Source organism: Peromyscus eremicus, chromosome 1 (assembly GCF_949786415.1).
Source record: "Peromyscus eremicus chromosome 1, PerEre_H2_v1, whole genome shotgun sequence".
Lineage (NCBI taxonomy): Eukaryota > Metazoa > Chordata > Mammalia > Rodentia > Cricetidae > Peromyscus > Peromyscus eremicus.
In genome coordinates this window covers 193,878,034-193,896,183 of record NC_081416.1, presented here as the reverse complement: position 1 = coordinate 193,896,183, position 18,150 = coordinate 193,878,034, and the positions used below count along the sequence as shown (strand labels likewise).

General features: G+C 46.4%; 1 protein-coding gene across 1 annotated transcript; it reads left to right on the top strand.

The window, feature by feature from the left end:
• Positions 1-1,273: 1,273 nt before the first annotated feature.
• Positions 1,274-3,176, top strand: LOC131904167 (regucalcin-like). The gene is made up of 5 exons (XM_059255162.1): positions 1,274-1,442; positions 1,886-2,038; positions 2,151-2,366; positions 2,422-2,586; positions 3,058-3,176. Exons 1-5 carry the CDS (start codon positions 1,274-1,276, stop codon positions 3,174-3,176), a joined length of 822 nt encoding a protein of 273 aa, XP_059111145.1.
• Positions 3,177-18,150: the final 14,974 nt, after the last annotated feature.

The following is an 18,150-nucleotide window of genomic DNA, read 5'->3' as shown; positions in this document are numbered from 1 at the left end:
GCTGCACACAGGGGTCTCCTGCTGCATACAGGGTCTCCTGCTGTATACAGGGGTCTCCTGCTGCTGTACACAAGGGTCTCCTGCTGTTTACAGGGTCTCCTGATGCTGTACACAGGGGTCTCCTGCTGTATACAGGGTCTCCTGCTGCACACAGGGGTCTCCTGCTGTTTACAGGGTCTCCTGATGCTGTACACAGAGGTCTCCTGCTGCATACAGGGTCTCCTACTGCACACAGGGTTCTCCTGCTGCTGTACACAGGGGTCTCCTGCTGTATACAGGGTCTCCTACTGCACACAGGGGTCTCCTGCTGTTTACAGGGTCTCCTGCTGCTGTACACAGAGGTCTCCTGCTACATACAGGGTCTCCTGCTGTATACAGGGTTTCCTGCTGCACACAGGGGTCTCCTGCTGTATACAGGGTCGCTTGCTGCTGTACACAGGGGTCTCCTGCTGTATACAGGGTCTCCTGCTGTATACAAGGGTCTCCAGCTGCTGTACACAGGGTCTCCTACTGCACACAGGGTTCTCCTGCTGCTGTACACAGGGGTCTCCTGCTGTATACAGGGTCTCCTGCTGCTGTACACAGGGGTCTCCTGCTGCTGTACACAGGGGTCTCCTGCTGCACACAGGCATCTCCTGCTGTGTACAGTAGCCTCCTGTTGTACCACCAGGGTCCCCTATCCAGGAGGGCCTCCGTCGCCCTGGCTGAGGCTGCCAAGCCGCTCCCTGGGGTGCAGTCCCCAGAGGAACAGCACCGCCCTCCAGCACAGGCCTAGGCAGAGGACATGGGGAGGGTGGGGAGGCAGGGAGTGGCGGTCGCCACCCAGCCTGGGGCCCCTGAAGATCCTCACCTGGTGAGGTCTGTGAACACAGAGGCCACAGGTAGCTGGGGAGGTGGGGGGCTCCCTGGCAACTCCTTCACATGAGCGCGGGGCAGGGCGGGAGTGCGAGTCCCAGGCTGTTTGGGGTCGCCGTGCTGACTCAGGGTGGGAGTGCCAGCCCCAGACTGTCCGGGTGCTGACTCCGGGTGGAGTGCGAGCCCCACACTGTCCCAAGTTCCCAGTGCCGACTCAGGACGTGAGTGCGAGCCCCAGGTGGTCCCGGGGTCCCAGTGCTGACTCAGGACGTGAGTGCGAGCCCCAGGCTGTCCGGGGGGGTCCCAGTGCTGACTCAGGGTGGGAGTGGGAGCCCCAGGCTGTCGGGGGGGGGGGGGGGAGGTCCCGGTGCTGACTCTCTCCCCGCAGATGTCACCGCCCCCTCCCACTCCCTGCAGCATGGCGTCGCCCCAGCCCCACATCCAGGCAGTAGTCACTGAGAGGCATCGGATGGGCGAGTGTCCCGTGTGGGAGGAGGCTACGGGACAGCTGGTCTACGTGGACATCCTCGCGCAGACCGTGTGCGGCTGGGGCCCGCACAAGGCGCAGGTGCAGACGGTGCGGCTGGGTGAGCAGGGGACGGTCGTGGGGCAGGGAGGGGAGAGTGGAGGGAGACCGTGGGGCAGAGTGGGAGACTGTTGGGGGGGGGGGGGTCCTGAGCCTGGGGGAGCCCGGGGCGGGGGGAGTGGGAGACCGTGGGGGGGGAGCGGAGCCTGGGGAAGCTCGGGGCGGGCGTGGGGAGTGGGAGACCGTGTGTGTGGGGGGGTCCTGAGCCTGGGGGAGCCTGGGGCGGGGGGAGTGGGAGACCGTGGGGGGGTCCTGAGCCTGGGGGAGCCCGGGGCGGGTGCGGGGAGTGGGAGACCGTGGGGGGGGGGAGGAGCGGAGCCTGGGGAAGCCCGGGGCGGGCGGGGTGGAGTGGGAGACCGTGGGGGGGAGCAGAGCCTGTCACCCCGTCACGGCCCCCGTCCCCCTCCAGGAGACCCCGTGGGCTGCGTGGCCCTGCGTGACAAGGACCCGGGCAGCTACGTGGTCCCGCGGGCACGCGCGTGGGACTGCTGGACTGGGACTCGCAGGATGTGCAGTGGGTGGCGCAGCTGGACGGACAGACGCCTGGCATCCGGGTCAATGACGGCAAGGTGGACCCCGCGGGGCGCTTCGTGGCAGGTGACACGGGGTCATGGGGTCACAGGGACAGGGTCACCGGGTCACCATGACTTCTCCCACCGTGTCCTCTCCGTGTGACCGTGACCCCTGACCCCGCCCTCTGACCCCGAAGGCACCATGCCCGAGCCCCTGGCCCCCGGGGTGTGGGAACCCGCGCAGGGCGCCCTCTACTCGCTCCACGGGGACCACGTGGTGCAGAAGCTCGCCGACCGGCTGGGCGTCTCCAACGGGCTGGACTGGTCACCTGACCAGCGCACGTTCTATCACGTGGACAGCCTGGACTACGCCGTGTACGCGTATGACTATGATGTGCAGGCGGGGACCATCGGTGAGCGCGGGGGCGACTCTTGTCCCCATGTCCCTTCTGCCCCGTGTCCCCCCAGCGCCCACACGTGTCCGTGCCCATGTCCTCGCAGAGAACCACCGGCTCCTGCTCCAGCTGCCGCGGGGCGGGGCGATGCCCGACGGGCTGTGCGTGGACAGCGCAGGGTCGCTGTGGGTGGCGTGCATCGACGGGGGCCGCGTGATCCGCGTGGACCCGCACACGGGTGCGTGAAGTCAGGGTGTGTGGGGGTGAGGTGTCGCGGCGGGGGTCACGGTGTGACGTCATGGCGTGCTACAGGGGTCACACTGCGTGACGTCAGGGTGTGCAGGGTCGTGCGTGGGAACCTTGGAATTCCCCGTGTCCCGCGTCACTTCCTGCTGACCCCCCCAGGGTCACGCGTGGGAACCCTGGAATTCCCCGTGTCCCGCGTCACTTCCTGCTGCTTCGGTGGAGCTGACTATGCGGATCTCTTCGTGACGTCAGCAGCCGACGGGCTGAGCGCCCAGCAGCTGCGGGGGGGGGGGGGGGGGGGGGGGAGCCGCAGGCAGGTCACGTGTTCAAGGTGGGAGCGTTGGGGTCACGTGTTCAAAGCGCGGGGGAGGGGGGGCTGCGAGTCCCAGCATGCCTCACGGCCGTGGGGGTGGGTCCCGAGTTGTGGGAATTTCCCGCATGACGTCAGGCCTGCCCCCCACAGGTCTCCGGCCTGGGCGTTCGCGGACGCGCGTGTTTCACCTTCGTAGGCTGAGGCCAAGTCCTGTCCAGGTGACCCCCGTGACCCCTGCGAACCCCTGTGACCCCCATGACACCCCGTGACTCCCGTGTCCCCATGACCTCCATCATAAATCCTGCTGTGACGTGTGCTTCCATGAGTGTCCGCGTCTGTGGGGTCAAGGATCATGGGGTCACTGCAGACCACCTGGGGTCCGAGGACTCAGCACAGCACTCGTGCTATGTACACAGCTAAGTACTCAGGAGGACTTAGACAAGCAGTGCACAGACAGGAACAGAAACTGAGTCCGTCCTTTTCTGCAGCACAGCACTCATGCTGAGTACACAATACACAGTACCTGGGGTCCGAGTACTCAGCACAGCACTTGTGCTAAGTATATACAGTACACAGCTAAGGACTCATGAGGACTTAGATAAGCACTCAGACAGGAAACAGATGGGCGGGGCGTCCTGTTCTGCGGTGAGTACTCAGCAAAGCACTCATGCTAAGTACACAGTACACAGCTAAGTAGTCACAAGGACTTAGACAAGCACTCACAGTCAGGAAATAGATGGGTGGGGCGGGTTCAGTACTCAGCACAGAGACGTGAACACTCATGCTGAGTACACAGTACACAGTACCCACGGCCCGACTACTCAGCACAGCTCTCGTGCTATGTACTGTGTACACAGTACATAGCTAAGGACTCATGAGGACTTAGACAAGCACTCACACACAGGGGCGGAGCCGTCCTGTTCAGCGGGTTCAGCAGGTACTCAGTACAGCACTCATGCTATATACACAGTACACAACTAACTACTCACGAGGTCTTAGACCAACACCGCGCAGCTCTTCAACCTCTTAGTTTTCAGTACTCAGCATGGTGATGTGAGCACTCAGGAGGACTGAGACAAGCACTCACAGCTCTTCAGCCTTTTCGGTTTTCAGTCAAGATGTGCATCTGATACCATGAACGTGATTACAAGGGGTGACTCCTGGGTCACGTGGTTACGGGGGTCACGCGGTCATCAGCCCTGGGGAGGTACCCCGGGCCCAAGTGCAGATCAAACACTCCAAACACAGACACTGTTGTCTCCGTGCCCCCTCCCCCCCCCGTGTTCCTCCCGTGTCCCCTCCCTCTGTACCCCCGTGTCTCCTCCGTCTCCCCCGTGTCCCCCCTCCCTGTCTCCTCCCGTGTCCCCTCCCTCTGTCTCCCCCGTGTCCCCCCTCCCTATCTCCCCCGTGTCCCCCTCCCTCTGTCCCCCGTGTCCCCCTCTCTCTGTCCCCCGTGTCCCCCCTCCCTCCGTCCCCCCGTGTCCCCTCCCTCCGTCCCCCGTGTCCCCTCCCTCTGTCCCCCGTGTCCCCCCTCCCTCTGTCCTCCCGTGTCCCCTCCCTCTGTCTCCCCCGTGTCCCCCTCCCTCTGTCCCCCCGTGTCCCCCCTCCCTCTGTCTCCCCCGTGTCCCCCTCCCTCTGTCTCCTCCGTGTCCCCCTCCCTCCGTGTCCCCTCCCTCGTGTCCCGCCTCCCTCGTCTTCCCTGTGTCCCCCTCCCTCTGTCCCTCCGTGTCCCCTCCCTCGTGTCCCCCGTGTCCCCCTCCTTCTGTCCCCCCGTGTCCCCCTCCCTCTTCTTCCCCCGTGTCCCCCCTCCCTCGTGTCCCCCGTGTTTCCCTCCCCCATGTCTCTCCTTCCGTGTCCCCGCCCGTGTAGCCTCCTCCCCCACCCCACCCCCACCCCACCCCCAGCCACAGGATCCCCAGGACTCAGCTGGGAGCAGAGGGGTTAGAGGGTTAGAGTGGTAGCAGCCGGTCACAGCCAGTCCGACCCCCGACCGTGACCAGGACAGAGCAGGGGCCGGAGGGACTGACGTCACCCGGAGGACCAGGCAGGGCGGTGCTGACGTCACAGCTCAGCACACAGTAGTGTCCTGACTGTGCGCGGCTTTACCGCGGCCACCACGCCCCCACATCGAGGGGAGGGTCACCACGGCCACGCCCCCACAGGGACCATGTCACTCAGGACACTCAGCAGGGCACAGGAACAGGAGGGTGACACACGAGCCTGGTGTCACCAGCTACACACCCGCGGGGACTGAGCCCGTCTCTGTCGAAATGTGTCACCAGGTAAAGTCGCCCAGGGAACTCACATCAGAGTTGCCCACCGAGGGCGCCCTTAGGCTGGTGCCACCTGTCGCTCAGGGAAGGGACTAGGGGGAGGGGAAGGGAAGGGGTGTCACACGGGGTGTGGGGGGAGGGGACAGTGTTGCCACTGAGGACTCTCTTATGGTGTCACCAGGCGCTCAGCTCCATCCTGCCTGGGGTTCCAGCTCTGAGTTCCTGTCCTCAGGGCTTCTGATGATGAAATGATCCCTGGAACTGTGAGGGACTTTTTCCGGCCTGGTGTTTCATCCCAGCAGTAGTAACTCTAAGACAGTGTGGTCTGAATCTACAACCTCCAAGGTCTGCCTTGCATGTAACAAACACTGTCATTCGATGTTGCTGCATGGTTTGCTACTGTGGAAACTACTTTTTCTTTCAAGACAGGGTTTTTCTTTGTAGCCCTTGCATGGACCTCGCTCTGTCTATCAGGCTGGTATCTAACGACAGAGATGGCCTGCTCTGACTCCTGGGTGCTTCAATTAAAGGCATGTACCAACACTGCCCAGCTGGAAATACTGTTTTATCCCTGTCCCATTGAATGCTGGGGCTGCTTCCACTGTTTAGCTGTTTAAAGAAGGTCACTGTGTTCAAGCTTGTACATACAGCCTGCTCTACAAATGTGACAGTTTTTCCTGTCATATCACAGCTACATTCCAGCATGTGCATGCCTGGACCTTCCTGGATGATGCTCTTGTCTCTAGTGCATGGGACTCACTATGCTTCTCAGGTGTTCTCCACTGGTGACCTGGAAGCCTTTGCAATATGAGGGTGTTTTTTCTGCTGTGCTTGGACACCTGTCCACATGTCCATTGGTCTCCTTTCAGTTTTGCTGTCTGAAGATCCAGGAAGGAAGTAGCAGCTAAGAGGGTCATGGACAGGCAGTGAAGCCAGACACCTGGGAAGAAGGACGAGGAAGTACAGACTGCAAGAATTTGAACACAGCCATCCAGGCTGCAGTCATGACAGCCTTCCCTTACCTGAGGTGGCCAGCTGTGCACACCTCCCCTGGAGATTAGTCAACCTCTGTAGCTCACAGTGAGCCTGGACAACAGGAGCTCCTCACTACATCATCTGCTGTAGCACGAATCTTAAAAGGTCTTATTAATAAAAACAAACCCAGTGCCAGTTATTGGGATGAACACTGGAAGATCAGAGAAGCAGAACAAGCCACAGCCACCTCATTTCACTGACTTCTCAGCTGATCCTGTTTCCTCAAACTGGAAGCCTCTGTGTCCTCATCTGAATGGCTCTCAGCTGAACTGCTGCTCAAAACTTAAAAGCTTAACCAGCCAAATGCTTCTAGTTTCTGATCTTCACACCTTATATATCTTTCTGCTTCCTGCCATCACTCCCTGGGATTAAAGGCTTACTTCTTGGGATTAAAGGTATGCGTGTGCTGTTTCCAATGTGGCCTTGAATTCACAGAGATCCAGATGGATTTCTGCCTCTGGAATGCTAGGATTAAAGGCGTGTGCTACCACTGCCTAACCTCTATGTTTAATATTGTGACTGTTCTGTCTCTGATCCCAGATAAGTTTATTAGGGTGCAAAATTATTTCGGGGAACACAATACCACCACAATCTGCATTGAGTGTGTCATCCTTGGCAGCAAGTGATTTTACCCTCTCAGCAAGCTTCCCAGCTCAAGGCTGAGGGCTTTGAAGCCCATCGAAGGTTGATAGATGAGTCAGATTTCAGCTGGGCACATTGTTTCACACTTATAATCCCAACACATTGAATATGGAGATGAAGATTTTGCATTTCAAGTCATGTTAGTCTACATTGCAAGACTCTATCTCAAAACAAAATGAATAAACATCACACATGCCCATTTTGGTGGTTCACACCTTAGATCTCCTGTGAGACCCTGTGTCAAAAAAAAAAAATTCCCTTCCCAAAAGGGTTCAGATTGGCGTTCTTTTTACTATTTCCTAAACCTAACAAATGTCCACCCACTTGTTTGGGATTGCTGAATGAAATCAATACCTAAAATAAAAAAGGAGGACTGGTTAGCACTTGTAGATTCTAACTCCAGAATTCTCAAGGGGAGAAATTTTATCTGAGCACTTTTTACTCCTTTAAATAAGTCAGCCTGTTAAAAATACTCTTGAATTTTTTTTTTATGAAATACACAATGATATACTTACTGGAGCCTTTAGAAATTAACATAAGTAAAATCTAAGAAAAAAATTTCAGAAAGTAAATTCAACACACCCAAAACAAAAAGTCAGTGGTGTTTTCAAGGATTATTTAAACTATGTTGCACTTTTATTTTTGACACAAGCTCAGAAAAATAATCAAAAAATTAAATGGTAAGCAAGCTTGCTATCTTTGTAAATACATTTCTCATTTGTTTAATAATATGTGGTGATATTGTGTTCCCCAAAATATTGTGCACCCTGATAAACTTATCTGGGGTCAGAGAACAGAACAGCCACTAGACAGACGTAGAAGTCAGAAAATGATGACACTCACACCTTTAATCCTAGCCTTCTGGAGGCAGAGATCCATTCGGATCTCTGTGAGTTCAAGACTGCACTGGAAACAGCCAGGCATGGTGACTAATGCCTTTAATCCCAGGAAATGGGCCTTTAATCCCAGGAAGTGATGGCAGGGAGCAAAAAGGTATATAAGGCGTGAGGTCCAGGAACTAGAGCCTGGTTAAGCTTTTAGGCTTTTGAGTAGCACAGTTCAGCTGAGAGGCATCCAGTCTGAGGAAACAGGATCAGCAGAGGAATCAGCTGTGGCTTGTTCTGCTTGTCTGATCTTCCAGCATTGACCCCAATACCTGGCTCCAGGTTTGTTTTTATTAATAAGACCTTTTAAGGTTCGTGCTACAATTATATTTTTTCAAACTGATGTAAATTACAGTTTATGATTACAAAACAAATAGACAGTACAAATAAATATGTACCCCCCAAACCAATCCTTGATATATAAGTCATACAAAAAGGTTTTATTCATGAGTGCTTACATTTTATTGAAAAGACACAATATTACTTATCCTACCAAATACTGCACTTATTATCAAGAGCATACCTGATACTTTAACATATTCTAATTATGTAACTACAGAGACAAGCCCAAGCTCCTCACAGGTTGAACTCACACATCTTCTGGGAGACAGCACCATTTCACCTGCTGATCCTGGTCACTCAAAACAGCACTTCTGCAGTATTTACTACCCGTTGCTGCAAGCCATTAAAATTCCACTTAGAACATTTTAACAGTTTACAAGACACATTTGACTTAACAGCAAAAGGCAGAATGCCATTACAATTATTTATTTTTTAAGGTCAATTATGGTTTATCAACCACAGTATTCAATCATAGCCAGCTCTTCCTGAGACTGTGATTTACAGCTCACACAGTAACATATGTATCTTAACATAGGTGTAGCTCAGTCACTGTAAATTCCACATAAGCCCCTGGTCTTGTCTATAGTAAGTTATGGACTAATTTATGTTTTAGAATATTAGTTTAAGATGTGTTACATATGTTCGTGCTGTGGAGTATTTGTTTAATGATACAAAAATGTGTTGCATTCTTTTATGTTGCATTTGTTTAGCTCTATAAAGCTGTGTTACTTTGCCTGCCTAAAGCACCTGATTGGTTTAATAAAGAGCTGAATGGTCAATAATAGGTAGGCAGGAGAGAGAAATAGTTGGGGCAGGTGGGCAGAGAGGATAAAGAGGAGGAGAAATCTAAAAAGGGAGAGGAGTGAGAAAGGGGAGAAGGATGCCAAGGGCCAGCCAGCCAGCCAGCTACAGAGTAAAGAAGGAAAGAAAGATATATAGAATAAGGAAATGTAAAAAGCCCACAGGCCAAAATGCAGTTAAAGAGAAATGGGATAATTTAAGTTAGAAAAGCTTGCTAGAAACAAGCCAAGCTAATGCTGGGCATTCATAATAAAGAATAAGTCTCTGTGTATTTATTTGGGAGCTGGGTGATGAGTCCCCAAAGAGTTAAAAAAAATACAGATTTATGCAAACACAAAAATCCCTAAAACAGCAAATATTTCAAACATAAAACAAAAGCAAATGTCAGTGAGTACTCATTAAATCATAGGCTGTATGTGAGAGAGAGAGCACAGTAGAGATTGTGTGTTGAAGATGTCTAAGTTACTTTACATTTTCAAAGTAAAATGATATGTGAAATAAGTTTCATTAATTCACTTGCAAAAAACCCAAAATATTTCTTGTATATATTGTTTTGTAGAATCTAACTTCATTAATTAGCCATATGTTTTAAAACTTTAGCATTCCAATTTTATATCTTCAGGGTTAGGAACTGAAGCACACAAACATACTTCTGGGAAATGTGTTAAATAAGGATAATACTAGAATAAGATACCTCCATTTAGAAAGTGATGCTAAATTTCATTCAGTACTTTACATTTATTTAATTTTATTTTATGTGCATTGGTGTTTTGTCTGCATGTATGTCTGTGTGAGGGTGTCAGGTCTCCTAGAATTAGAGTTACAGAGTGTTGTGAGCCACCATGTGGGTTCTGAGAATTGAACCTGGGTCCTCTGGAAGAGCAGTCAGTGCTCTTAACCACAGAGCCATCTCTCCAGCTCCATCTTTCAGTCCTTTAACTATAATTCTAAATGGTGGCTTTAGTACTAGAGACAGAGTTTACTTTCTCCTTCCTTGGTGACTGGAGCTTTGATGATGGTGTTTCACTTTTAAGCATCAATTTACTTAATTTTTGAATTTTTATAGGTTCAAAGAACAAATTCTACAAGATTAAATTAATAAACAAGTAGTTTTCCATTAAGTAACAAGTACCCATCAATATGATCAAAACAAATAACCAAGTCTTGTCATGTATCTAATAGCTCATACTATTTCATAAATTTTTCTTTTTTTTTTCTTGCAAGGACTACATTTTAAATTAAAAGCATCCCAAAGTAGATTACTTATGAAGTCCCCTTAACTGATAATCCAAAAAGAACACAAAAGCGAGGATGCTCTTGAAGAGAATTGTACAAGTTCCCATGTGTGTGGTAATACACATTTCAATACATCAGCAAGGATATTCATTTTAGTCTAGTGACTGCTCATACCCATAACCACCTCCCAAATATTTCTCTTCCCTTCCGTCTCTACAAAGAATTTAAAACTTGAATATTTTTTACTTCATTCTACATAAAATTTGCTTAGTAATATTACTAATCTTAACCAATATGAAAAATCTCGCTGTCAAAACATCTTTTTACTTAGTAGTAATAATAGTGTTTGATTTCTACTTCTACTTCCACTAAACTTGAACATCACAGGAAGTAAAAAGCACACTGAACTGATGCTCTGTACATATTTTGCTGAATACAGGAGATTATAAGTAGCAGCTAAAACTCTTTCTTATATTTTAAATCATGTTTTACCCTTCATCAGAAATAACACTCAACCCTATGCTTTACTGTTTCCCATAATCTTTAGATTTATACAATAGGAAAGATTATTTTCTGCAAATGTATATAACGTGGTATTGAGATATTTGCTGAAAGTGTTTCAGAGGTGTAGTTAAGAGTATAAACAGAAAATTAGGACCTAAAAGTATAGATATTCAATTTGACTGGAAATCCTAGTGTTTTACTCAGAATTCTCTAGAGTCACAGAACTTATGGGATGAATCGATCTCAATCTCTCTCTCTCTCTCTCTCTCTCTCTCTCTCTCTCTCTCTCTCTCTCTCTCTTTCTCTCTCTCTCTCTCTCTCTCTCTCTCTCTCTCTCTCTCTCTCTCATATATATAGATATAGTGTGTATGTGTGAGTGTGTGTGTGTGTGTGAATATATTGGAATGCCTTACAGGCTGCAGTCCAAAAATGGCTATGAATTGAAAATCTAAGAATCCAGTAGTTTGCTCAGTCCCACGAGGCTAAGTGTCTCAGCTGGTTTTTTTATATGCTGGAATCCCAAAGAAGTAGGCTTCAATGCCAGTGAAGGAATGGATGTGCTGACAAGATGAGGGAAAACAGACAAAGAACTAATACACAGCCTTTCTTCTTCCATTGTCCTTCTAACAGAAGGTGTGACCCAAATTAAAGTGTGCCTTTCAGCACACTTTAATCCTCAAAGTCTGGATTAAAGACATGTGTCATCCAGCCTCAGGATCTGGATCAAAGGCATGTTGTCTTCTTGCCTCAAGGTCCAGATCACAACTGTGATCTGTGCATATGTGTTCTTTATTTCCACTTTCATTCCAGAATTTTTTTTTTAAAAAAATAGATTTGTTGAAAATGCAATTGTTAAAAGGACATTTAAAGCTGGAATTATGGGGCAATCTAAATATTATTCATCACCAAAAGTAAGGATCATTTGTCCCCTTCTGTGTTTATAATTTTTTTAATTCTACTAGTGTAATAAATGGATCTGGGGAACCAAGAAAATGACCACCCAATCTATAGTATTTGAGCCAGGCTATAAGTCCTGCTGAGAATTTATTCTAATGCAAATAAATGGTTGCCATGCCTTACTCTGAGTGGTCAGAGCTTGGCCTCATATTACTTACTACATAGCTGGTTACTCAAAGTGGTCCACTTGATAAGCAGAATGCACTTGGGAATACCTAGTGTAACCTTGCATACATATTTATATTTCATTATATGTATGTTCACATTTGAAGATACTATTTCAGATATGGTGGTAGTGAAAAATTATTTTTAGAATGCAGAAAACGAAACTGTGCCGCTCATCTTCTACCATACACAGGCTCTGCTAAACGGGTCATGGATGTCGAAATGAACCCTGATACTCTGACAATGCCAAAGGACATGGGAGAGAAAATACTCCCACATCTAAGCACAGGTAAGGGTTTTCTGAATAGGACTCTCAGCTAATAGGAAATGAGACCAAAAATTAACAAAAAGGAACTCATGAAATTAAGACTTTTCATTAAATGAAAAGAAAATATCACTTAAATGGTAGCACAGAGAATATGAGAAAATCACTGGTGCAACAGTGACATGGAGTTAGTGTTTAATTAATTTCCTTCTGATCTGCACTATAGGAAGGAATTAGTACAGCACACAGTACACAGTACCTGGTCAGAAGACTGTGGCTGCAAGGGTCATGGCCCTTTAAGATTATGCTACTAGTAACTGCTTTGTAAATGTTTCTGTTTATACAAATGGATCTCTTCAGCTGTCAGTCTTGGTCAGAGGTTCTTTTTGTAGTAGGTAGCAGTAAATGCACAGCCTGGAAACTTCAAATGCTGAAGTAACCATGAATGCTGAAGTCCTAAATGGGGCATGAAGTCCAGCCACTCACCATAGATTTAGGGAGCATACAGAAATAGGTCCTGCATATCATGACTGAGGATGAGGGGACCTGCTGTGAAATGCTGTCTTTTGGACATGACATAGCCATAGTTCACTCACAAGAGTTATGATCACCTACAGCTTCAGGTAAACATCTTCAGTACTAACCTTGAATATATCTATCTATCCTGAACCAGATAGCTGGAAGAAAAATGTCACTATGCCTTTGTCTTTGGAAAGAAAATTAAAAAGGAAGCTAGAAATTGACCATTGGTATTATTTATCAGTTCCCCCTTTCTTTACCTGTCTGCCTCCCAGGGAAGACTGTGTAATTCCTAGTCTCACAAATTAATGAGTTTATTGAAGTTAATTAACAGGAATATAAGTAAGGGATTACTTTCAGGAGTATGAATAACTCATATGCAGTAGCATCACAAAGGCTCATATTAAAATGGGTGACTCATGAAAACTAGAAACCTGAGTATCTCTACAAGACTCATCTCTTCACCTGTCCTACTCACTACCTATATAACATTGGGAGGGGAAAGGCCTTGTTAATCTTTTAAGTTTCAGCTTTCCCAGCCATGGTCTAATGCCTGAGTCTTGCCAACCTCCTCTGTCTTTCCATAGAACTTTCTGAGCCTTAATGAAACAGTCTTACCCAGGGAAGGGCACACAAGTTGGATATCCAATATCATACATGCTAGCTATATAGAATGATCAGTTTACAGTTAGCAAAATACACCTGCATGCATATACACATGCATGTAACAATAATTAATGAAAAGAGATGTCATAAATTAGAAAAGGATTAAGGAAGAATGTAAGGAGGATCTGAAAATATGAAAGGGAAGAGAAAATAATGTAATTATCTCAAAAATAACAGAAAAAATTCATGTGAAAGAAGGGAAAATTGTTACACAACACTCCACCCCTTCTTTCAAATGTTAGTTGTTTCCACAAAATCACATTCTACCACGAAGCTCGGCAAAAGTACTAAATTCACATGCCAGTTCTGACGTCCCTGGTGAAGCAACCTTTTTATTTTTCACCTCTTCTGTAAGCACAGCTCCATCGTGCCCAGTGAATTGGCCTTAAAGCTTTGCATCTCTCCTTCCTTCATCATCTCCTAGTACATGATATTTATGAGATCTCTGCTTGTGATAACCAAGCATCCCAATGCTTCCTTTGAGCCAGTCCATCAGGAAATGATTTCTCTCAGATTTCCTTAGATTGTGTAGCCTTTATTTAAAGGAGATCTGAGTAAGTACATGACTCACTTTCCCACTTCTCTAGCACTCAGATTGATCCCATCAATAGTTTACCATCTCATGAGCCAAGCTGTGGCAGGAAATTTCCTTGATCTTTTGAAAGTCTTTCCAACTCAAGCAGTTGAGAGATATTGGACTCCCTGACTAAGACAGTATCCTTCCCTTTGCAGGCCATTTTAAGGCTCTGAAATGCAAGTTCAAACCTAGATTTTTCTTTTCTCTGTATAAAATGTTCAACCTAAGTGACAGGTACCTTCCATCACCTTTATTCCAAATAGAGAATTATAATTGTGTGTCAGTGTATAGATTTTAGGACTAAGACATCTTTAACAAATAATGAATTTTTATATATGATCTTGTTTTTTTTATCTTCCTCAAACTTTGTTTTATGATTAAATCTACTTTCTGGCTCTGTCCACATATTTCCATTCTCATTGAGAAAACTCTACAGATTTTACCTCACAACAAACATTTATTTAGTCAGAAAGAGGTTTTGGGAACATGACAGAGAACTAATTGTACCAACCCATTGTAACAATTTCCTCTAAATTACATTTGTCACATAAGGAAACAAAGATGAGCAGTTTTTTTTAATTGTTTGTTTGTTTTTTGCATCTCTGTATGCTTCAAGAGAAGACAGGGACAAATTGTTGACAGCAACCTATGTTTCTCACACTTCAAATTTTTCCAAGTATTTAAATGACTTAAAAAGTACTCCTGTACTTTTTAATACAATATTTTTAAATGTGTTGCTCTGAATTACATCTGATAACTTTTGATTAATGTGATGGTATGTATTTTCCTGTGCAAACTGAAATGAATTGGTTTGACAATATGTCAGAACACATCAGAAAACACTTAATTTTAAACCTCTTCTGGTATTTATCTTAATTTGTTGCTATAAATCTGTCTGGGATAAGGGCTCTAACTGAAGTACCATGTTTTCTAAAACAGTTCCGATTTCCAAAAGTTTATATTAGTAGTAGAGCATAAGCCTTAGCTTTTTATTTGAATTCTGTGGTGAATTGTTTCTTATCACATTACAAACAATAGAAAAAGTGAGCTCAATTTGTCATAAAGAATTTTAATCTGTACATGAAGTTCTTAAAGAGCCAATGCTATTGTAAGCAGGATCCAGAAGTATAGACTCTCCTCTCCAGTGTCCTTCCCTGAAGGAGCTTGTACCTGAAGAACTACATCTCCTTTTCATTCCCAGTCATTCCTGCTAACTAGTTCTGGGCTTCAGGAAAATCGTTTAAATAACCTTGGTTTCAAGCATTTTCATTCATAACAGAAAATTTCCAGCTCCTGTTGCTTTGAGACAGTCACTGTGCTAATGTTCTGATTTCTATTGCTCTTGTTGGACTAGTTTTCTTGAAAAGGGAATGCTAAAAAAAGATAAATTTACAACGGAAAACAGTTTCTTACATTCAGATATTTAAGCCAGTGAGGAAAAGAAGATCCTTCAGTGCTGTTGCTCTGGGTTTTTCATCAGAACTGTTTCCCTTCAACCATGTGAGCACTGGTGAAACAAGGAAAACAGCACAGCTTGCTGGTAAACCCTTGAATCTCCTGTTTATTGTTTAGGCTATTTGATTTGGGTCCCATGCACAAAAGAATAAACAACAATGAAATCCCAACTTCCAGACCTAACACCTGAAACCTCATCCCATTTCCAGCCCTGTTTCCTCTTGATTTTGTTTACTTTTTTAAAATGCCAGGTTAATCATTATTTTTATTATTATTTTTAATTCTGTACAATGTATGTATGTGGGTATGTTCACACGAGTGAAGGTGAGGACAGAGAGGCCAGAGGCAATGGATTTTCTGGAGTGGGCAGAAGTCATAGGCAGTTTTGAATTGTTTGGGGAATGGATCTTGGGTCCTCTATACTCCATACAGAGTAATCCATGTTAACCTTGGAGGCATCTGTTCAGCCCCTGCTTTCAACCTTATTAAAATTGCCAGTAAGGTCCAGCATGGTAGCACACATCTATAATCTCAGGCACTCAGGGAGCTGAAGATGACTGTAAATTCCAAGTTAGTCGCAGCTGCAAATCTCTGGGAGTTTGAGGCCACTTGGTTTACATAGAGATTTCTGTGAGCTTAGAGGGCGGCCCTGTCTAGGTATAAAAATCCAGGGGCTATGTAGAGAGACCCTGCCTCAAATGATAGTTGATAGATAAATGAATAAATGGATAAATAGATGATAGATGACAAATGATAAATGAAAAAGTTAAATAAACATGGACATGAATTTAATTAATTTGGAACAAAACAAACAAGAAATAGCAGTGCTGGTGATCTGGCCTACAGTCCTAAGCATCACCCTTGCCTACAGGGCCTGAAGCCCTAGGCCCCATCCTCTCAGTTTTGCATAAACTGGGTGTGCTGGCCCATGCCTATAATCACAGCACTCAGGAGCTAGAAAGAGGAAGACCAGCCCTACTCCCTCCACTACACACTGCGGGTTGGAAAGTAGCCCCAACATTGGATGCGTGCTCTACTGTACCAAGTCCAATGTTTCTATGCTCCCCTCCCAAACACACCCAGAAGAAACTTTATTCAGGGTGACCCAGAGCCCACACAAGCCCAGATACAAAAAAAATTAACAATGATGATATTCTTTTTTGTTGTTATTGCTGGCAGTTTTTGTTCTTAAGTACCTCCAAGAAATATGCTTTCTTTGATCAGAATACCTTAAAGATAATCAAGTATTTTTCAGTTAAAATAGGGAAACTAGCACATGTAAAATTTTCACCACTGTTTTTGTTTCGTCTAACTAAGAAGCTCCTCAGACATAACCTGAAATACTAAAATGGATAACAAAAGCTTGTGAACAGCCTGTTTGCACTCCCACCTGTTGTGACTCTGTCTTTCACAGTCACTGAACTATCTTACACCTTGGTGAATTGTAGAAAACCTAAGAGAAAGCCAGAATGCTCATCTGTACAAGGAAATAACAGGTCACTGCCTATACATTGTTGCTTTCTGATTTGCTTATATTTTTATGTGTGCATGGATGTGAGCCCTGTGTGTATGTGTGTGTGTGTGTATACTTTTTGTTTTATTTGTTCGTTTGTTTATGTTTTTACTCATTGTGAGCCCACCACTCAGCTCTCAAATGATTCTTACTTTTGATGCCCAGCCTTAGCTTGGCTTGCTTCTAGCCAGCTTTTCTAACAAATTATTGTAGCTTGAGTTTTCCTGTCTGGCCCACAGTCAGGACAAATCTCTGTCACCTGCCAGTCCCACAACCACTCAGACCCAACCAAGTAAACACAGAGACTTATATTGCTTACAAACTGTATGGCCGTGGCAAGCTTCTTGCTAACTGTTCTTATATCTTAAATTAACCCATTTCTATTCATCTATACCTTGCCATGTGGCTCATGGCTTACCGGCATCTTCACATGCTGCTTGTCCTGGCAGCGGCTGGCAGTGTCTCTCCCTATCCACCTTCCACTTTCCAGAATTCTCTTCTCTGCTTATCCTGCCTATACTTCCTGCCTGGCCACTGGCCAATCAGTGTTTTATTTATATAGAACGATATCCACAGCAAATTATCCCATTTCTCTTTAACTGTTTTGCTTCTGGGCTTTTTGCTTTTCTTTATTCTATATATCTTTCTTTCCTTCTTACTCTGGCTGACTGTGTAGCTAGGTGGCTGGCCCCTGGCGCTCTCTTCTCCTCCTTTTCTTGATCCTCCTCTTCTCTTGAGCCTAGATTTCTCCTATTTATTCTCTCTGCCTGGCAGTCCCACCTATCCCTCTACTGCATAACTACTGGTCATTCAGCTCTTTATTGGACCAGTTAGGTGTTTTAGACAGGCACAGTAACACAGTTTTCCAAAGTTAAACAAATGCAACACATCTTTGCATCATTAAACAAATATTCCACAGCATAAATGAATGTAACGCATCTTAAACTAATACTCCACAACAATAGGGCAGGCACATGTGATATGTGAGGTAGGGGGCAGGTGGCATCCAAACGTGGTGTTGGGTGAGGGGCAACAGCAGCTGCATGCCATGATTCAGGTCTTGTTTTATGTATTGATTCATTTTTTCACTGTTTATTTGAATTCTTATACATCACCTGGAATTCCAGCATTCAATCTCATTAATTAAGTTTTAGAAAATAAAAGCCAGCCGGGCGGTGGTGGCTCACGCCTTTAATCCCAGCACTCGGGAGGCAGAGCCAGGCGGATCTCTGTGAGTTCGAGGCCAGCCTGGGCTACCAAGTGAGTTCCAGGAAAGGCACAAAGCTACACAGAGAAACCCTGTCTCGAAAAACCAAAAAAAAAAAAAGAAAATAAAAGCCAGGTCTGGAGAGAGGGCTCAGAGGTTAAGAGCACTGGCGGCTTTCCCAGAGGTCCTAAGTTCAATTCCC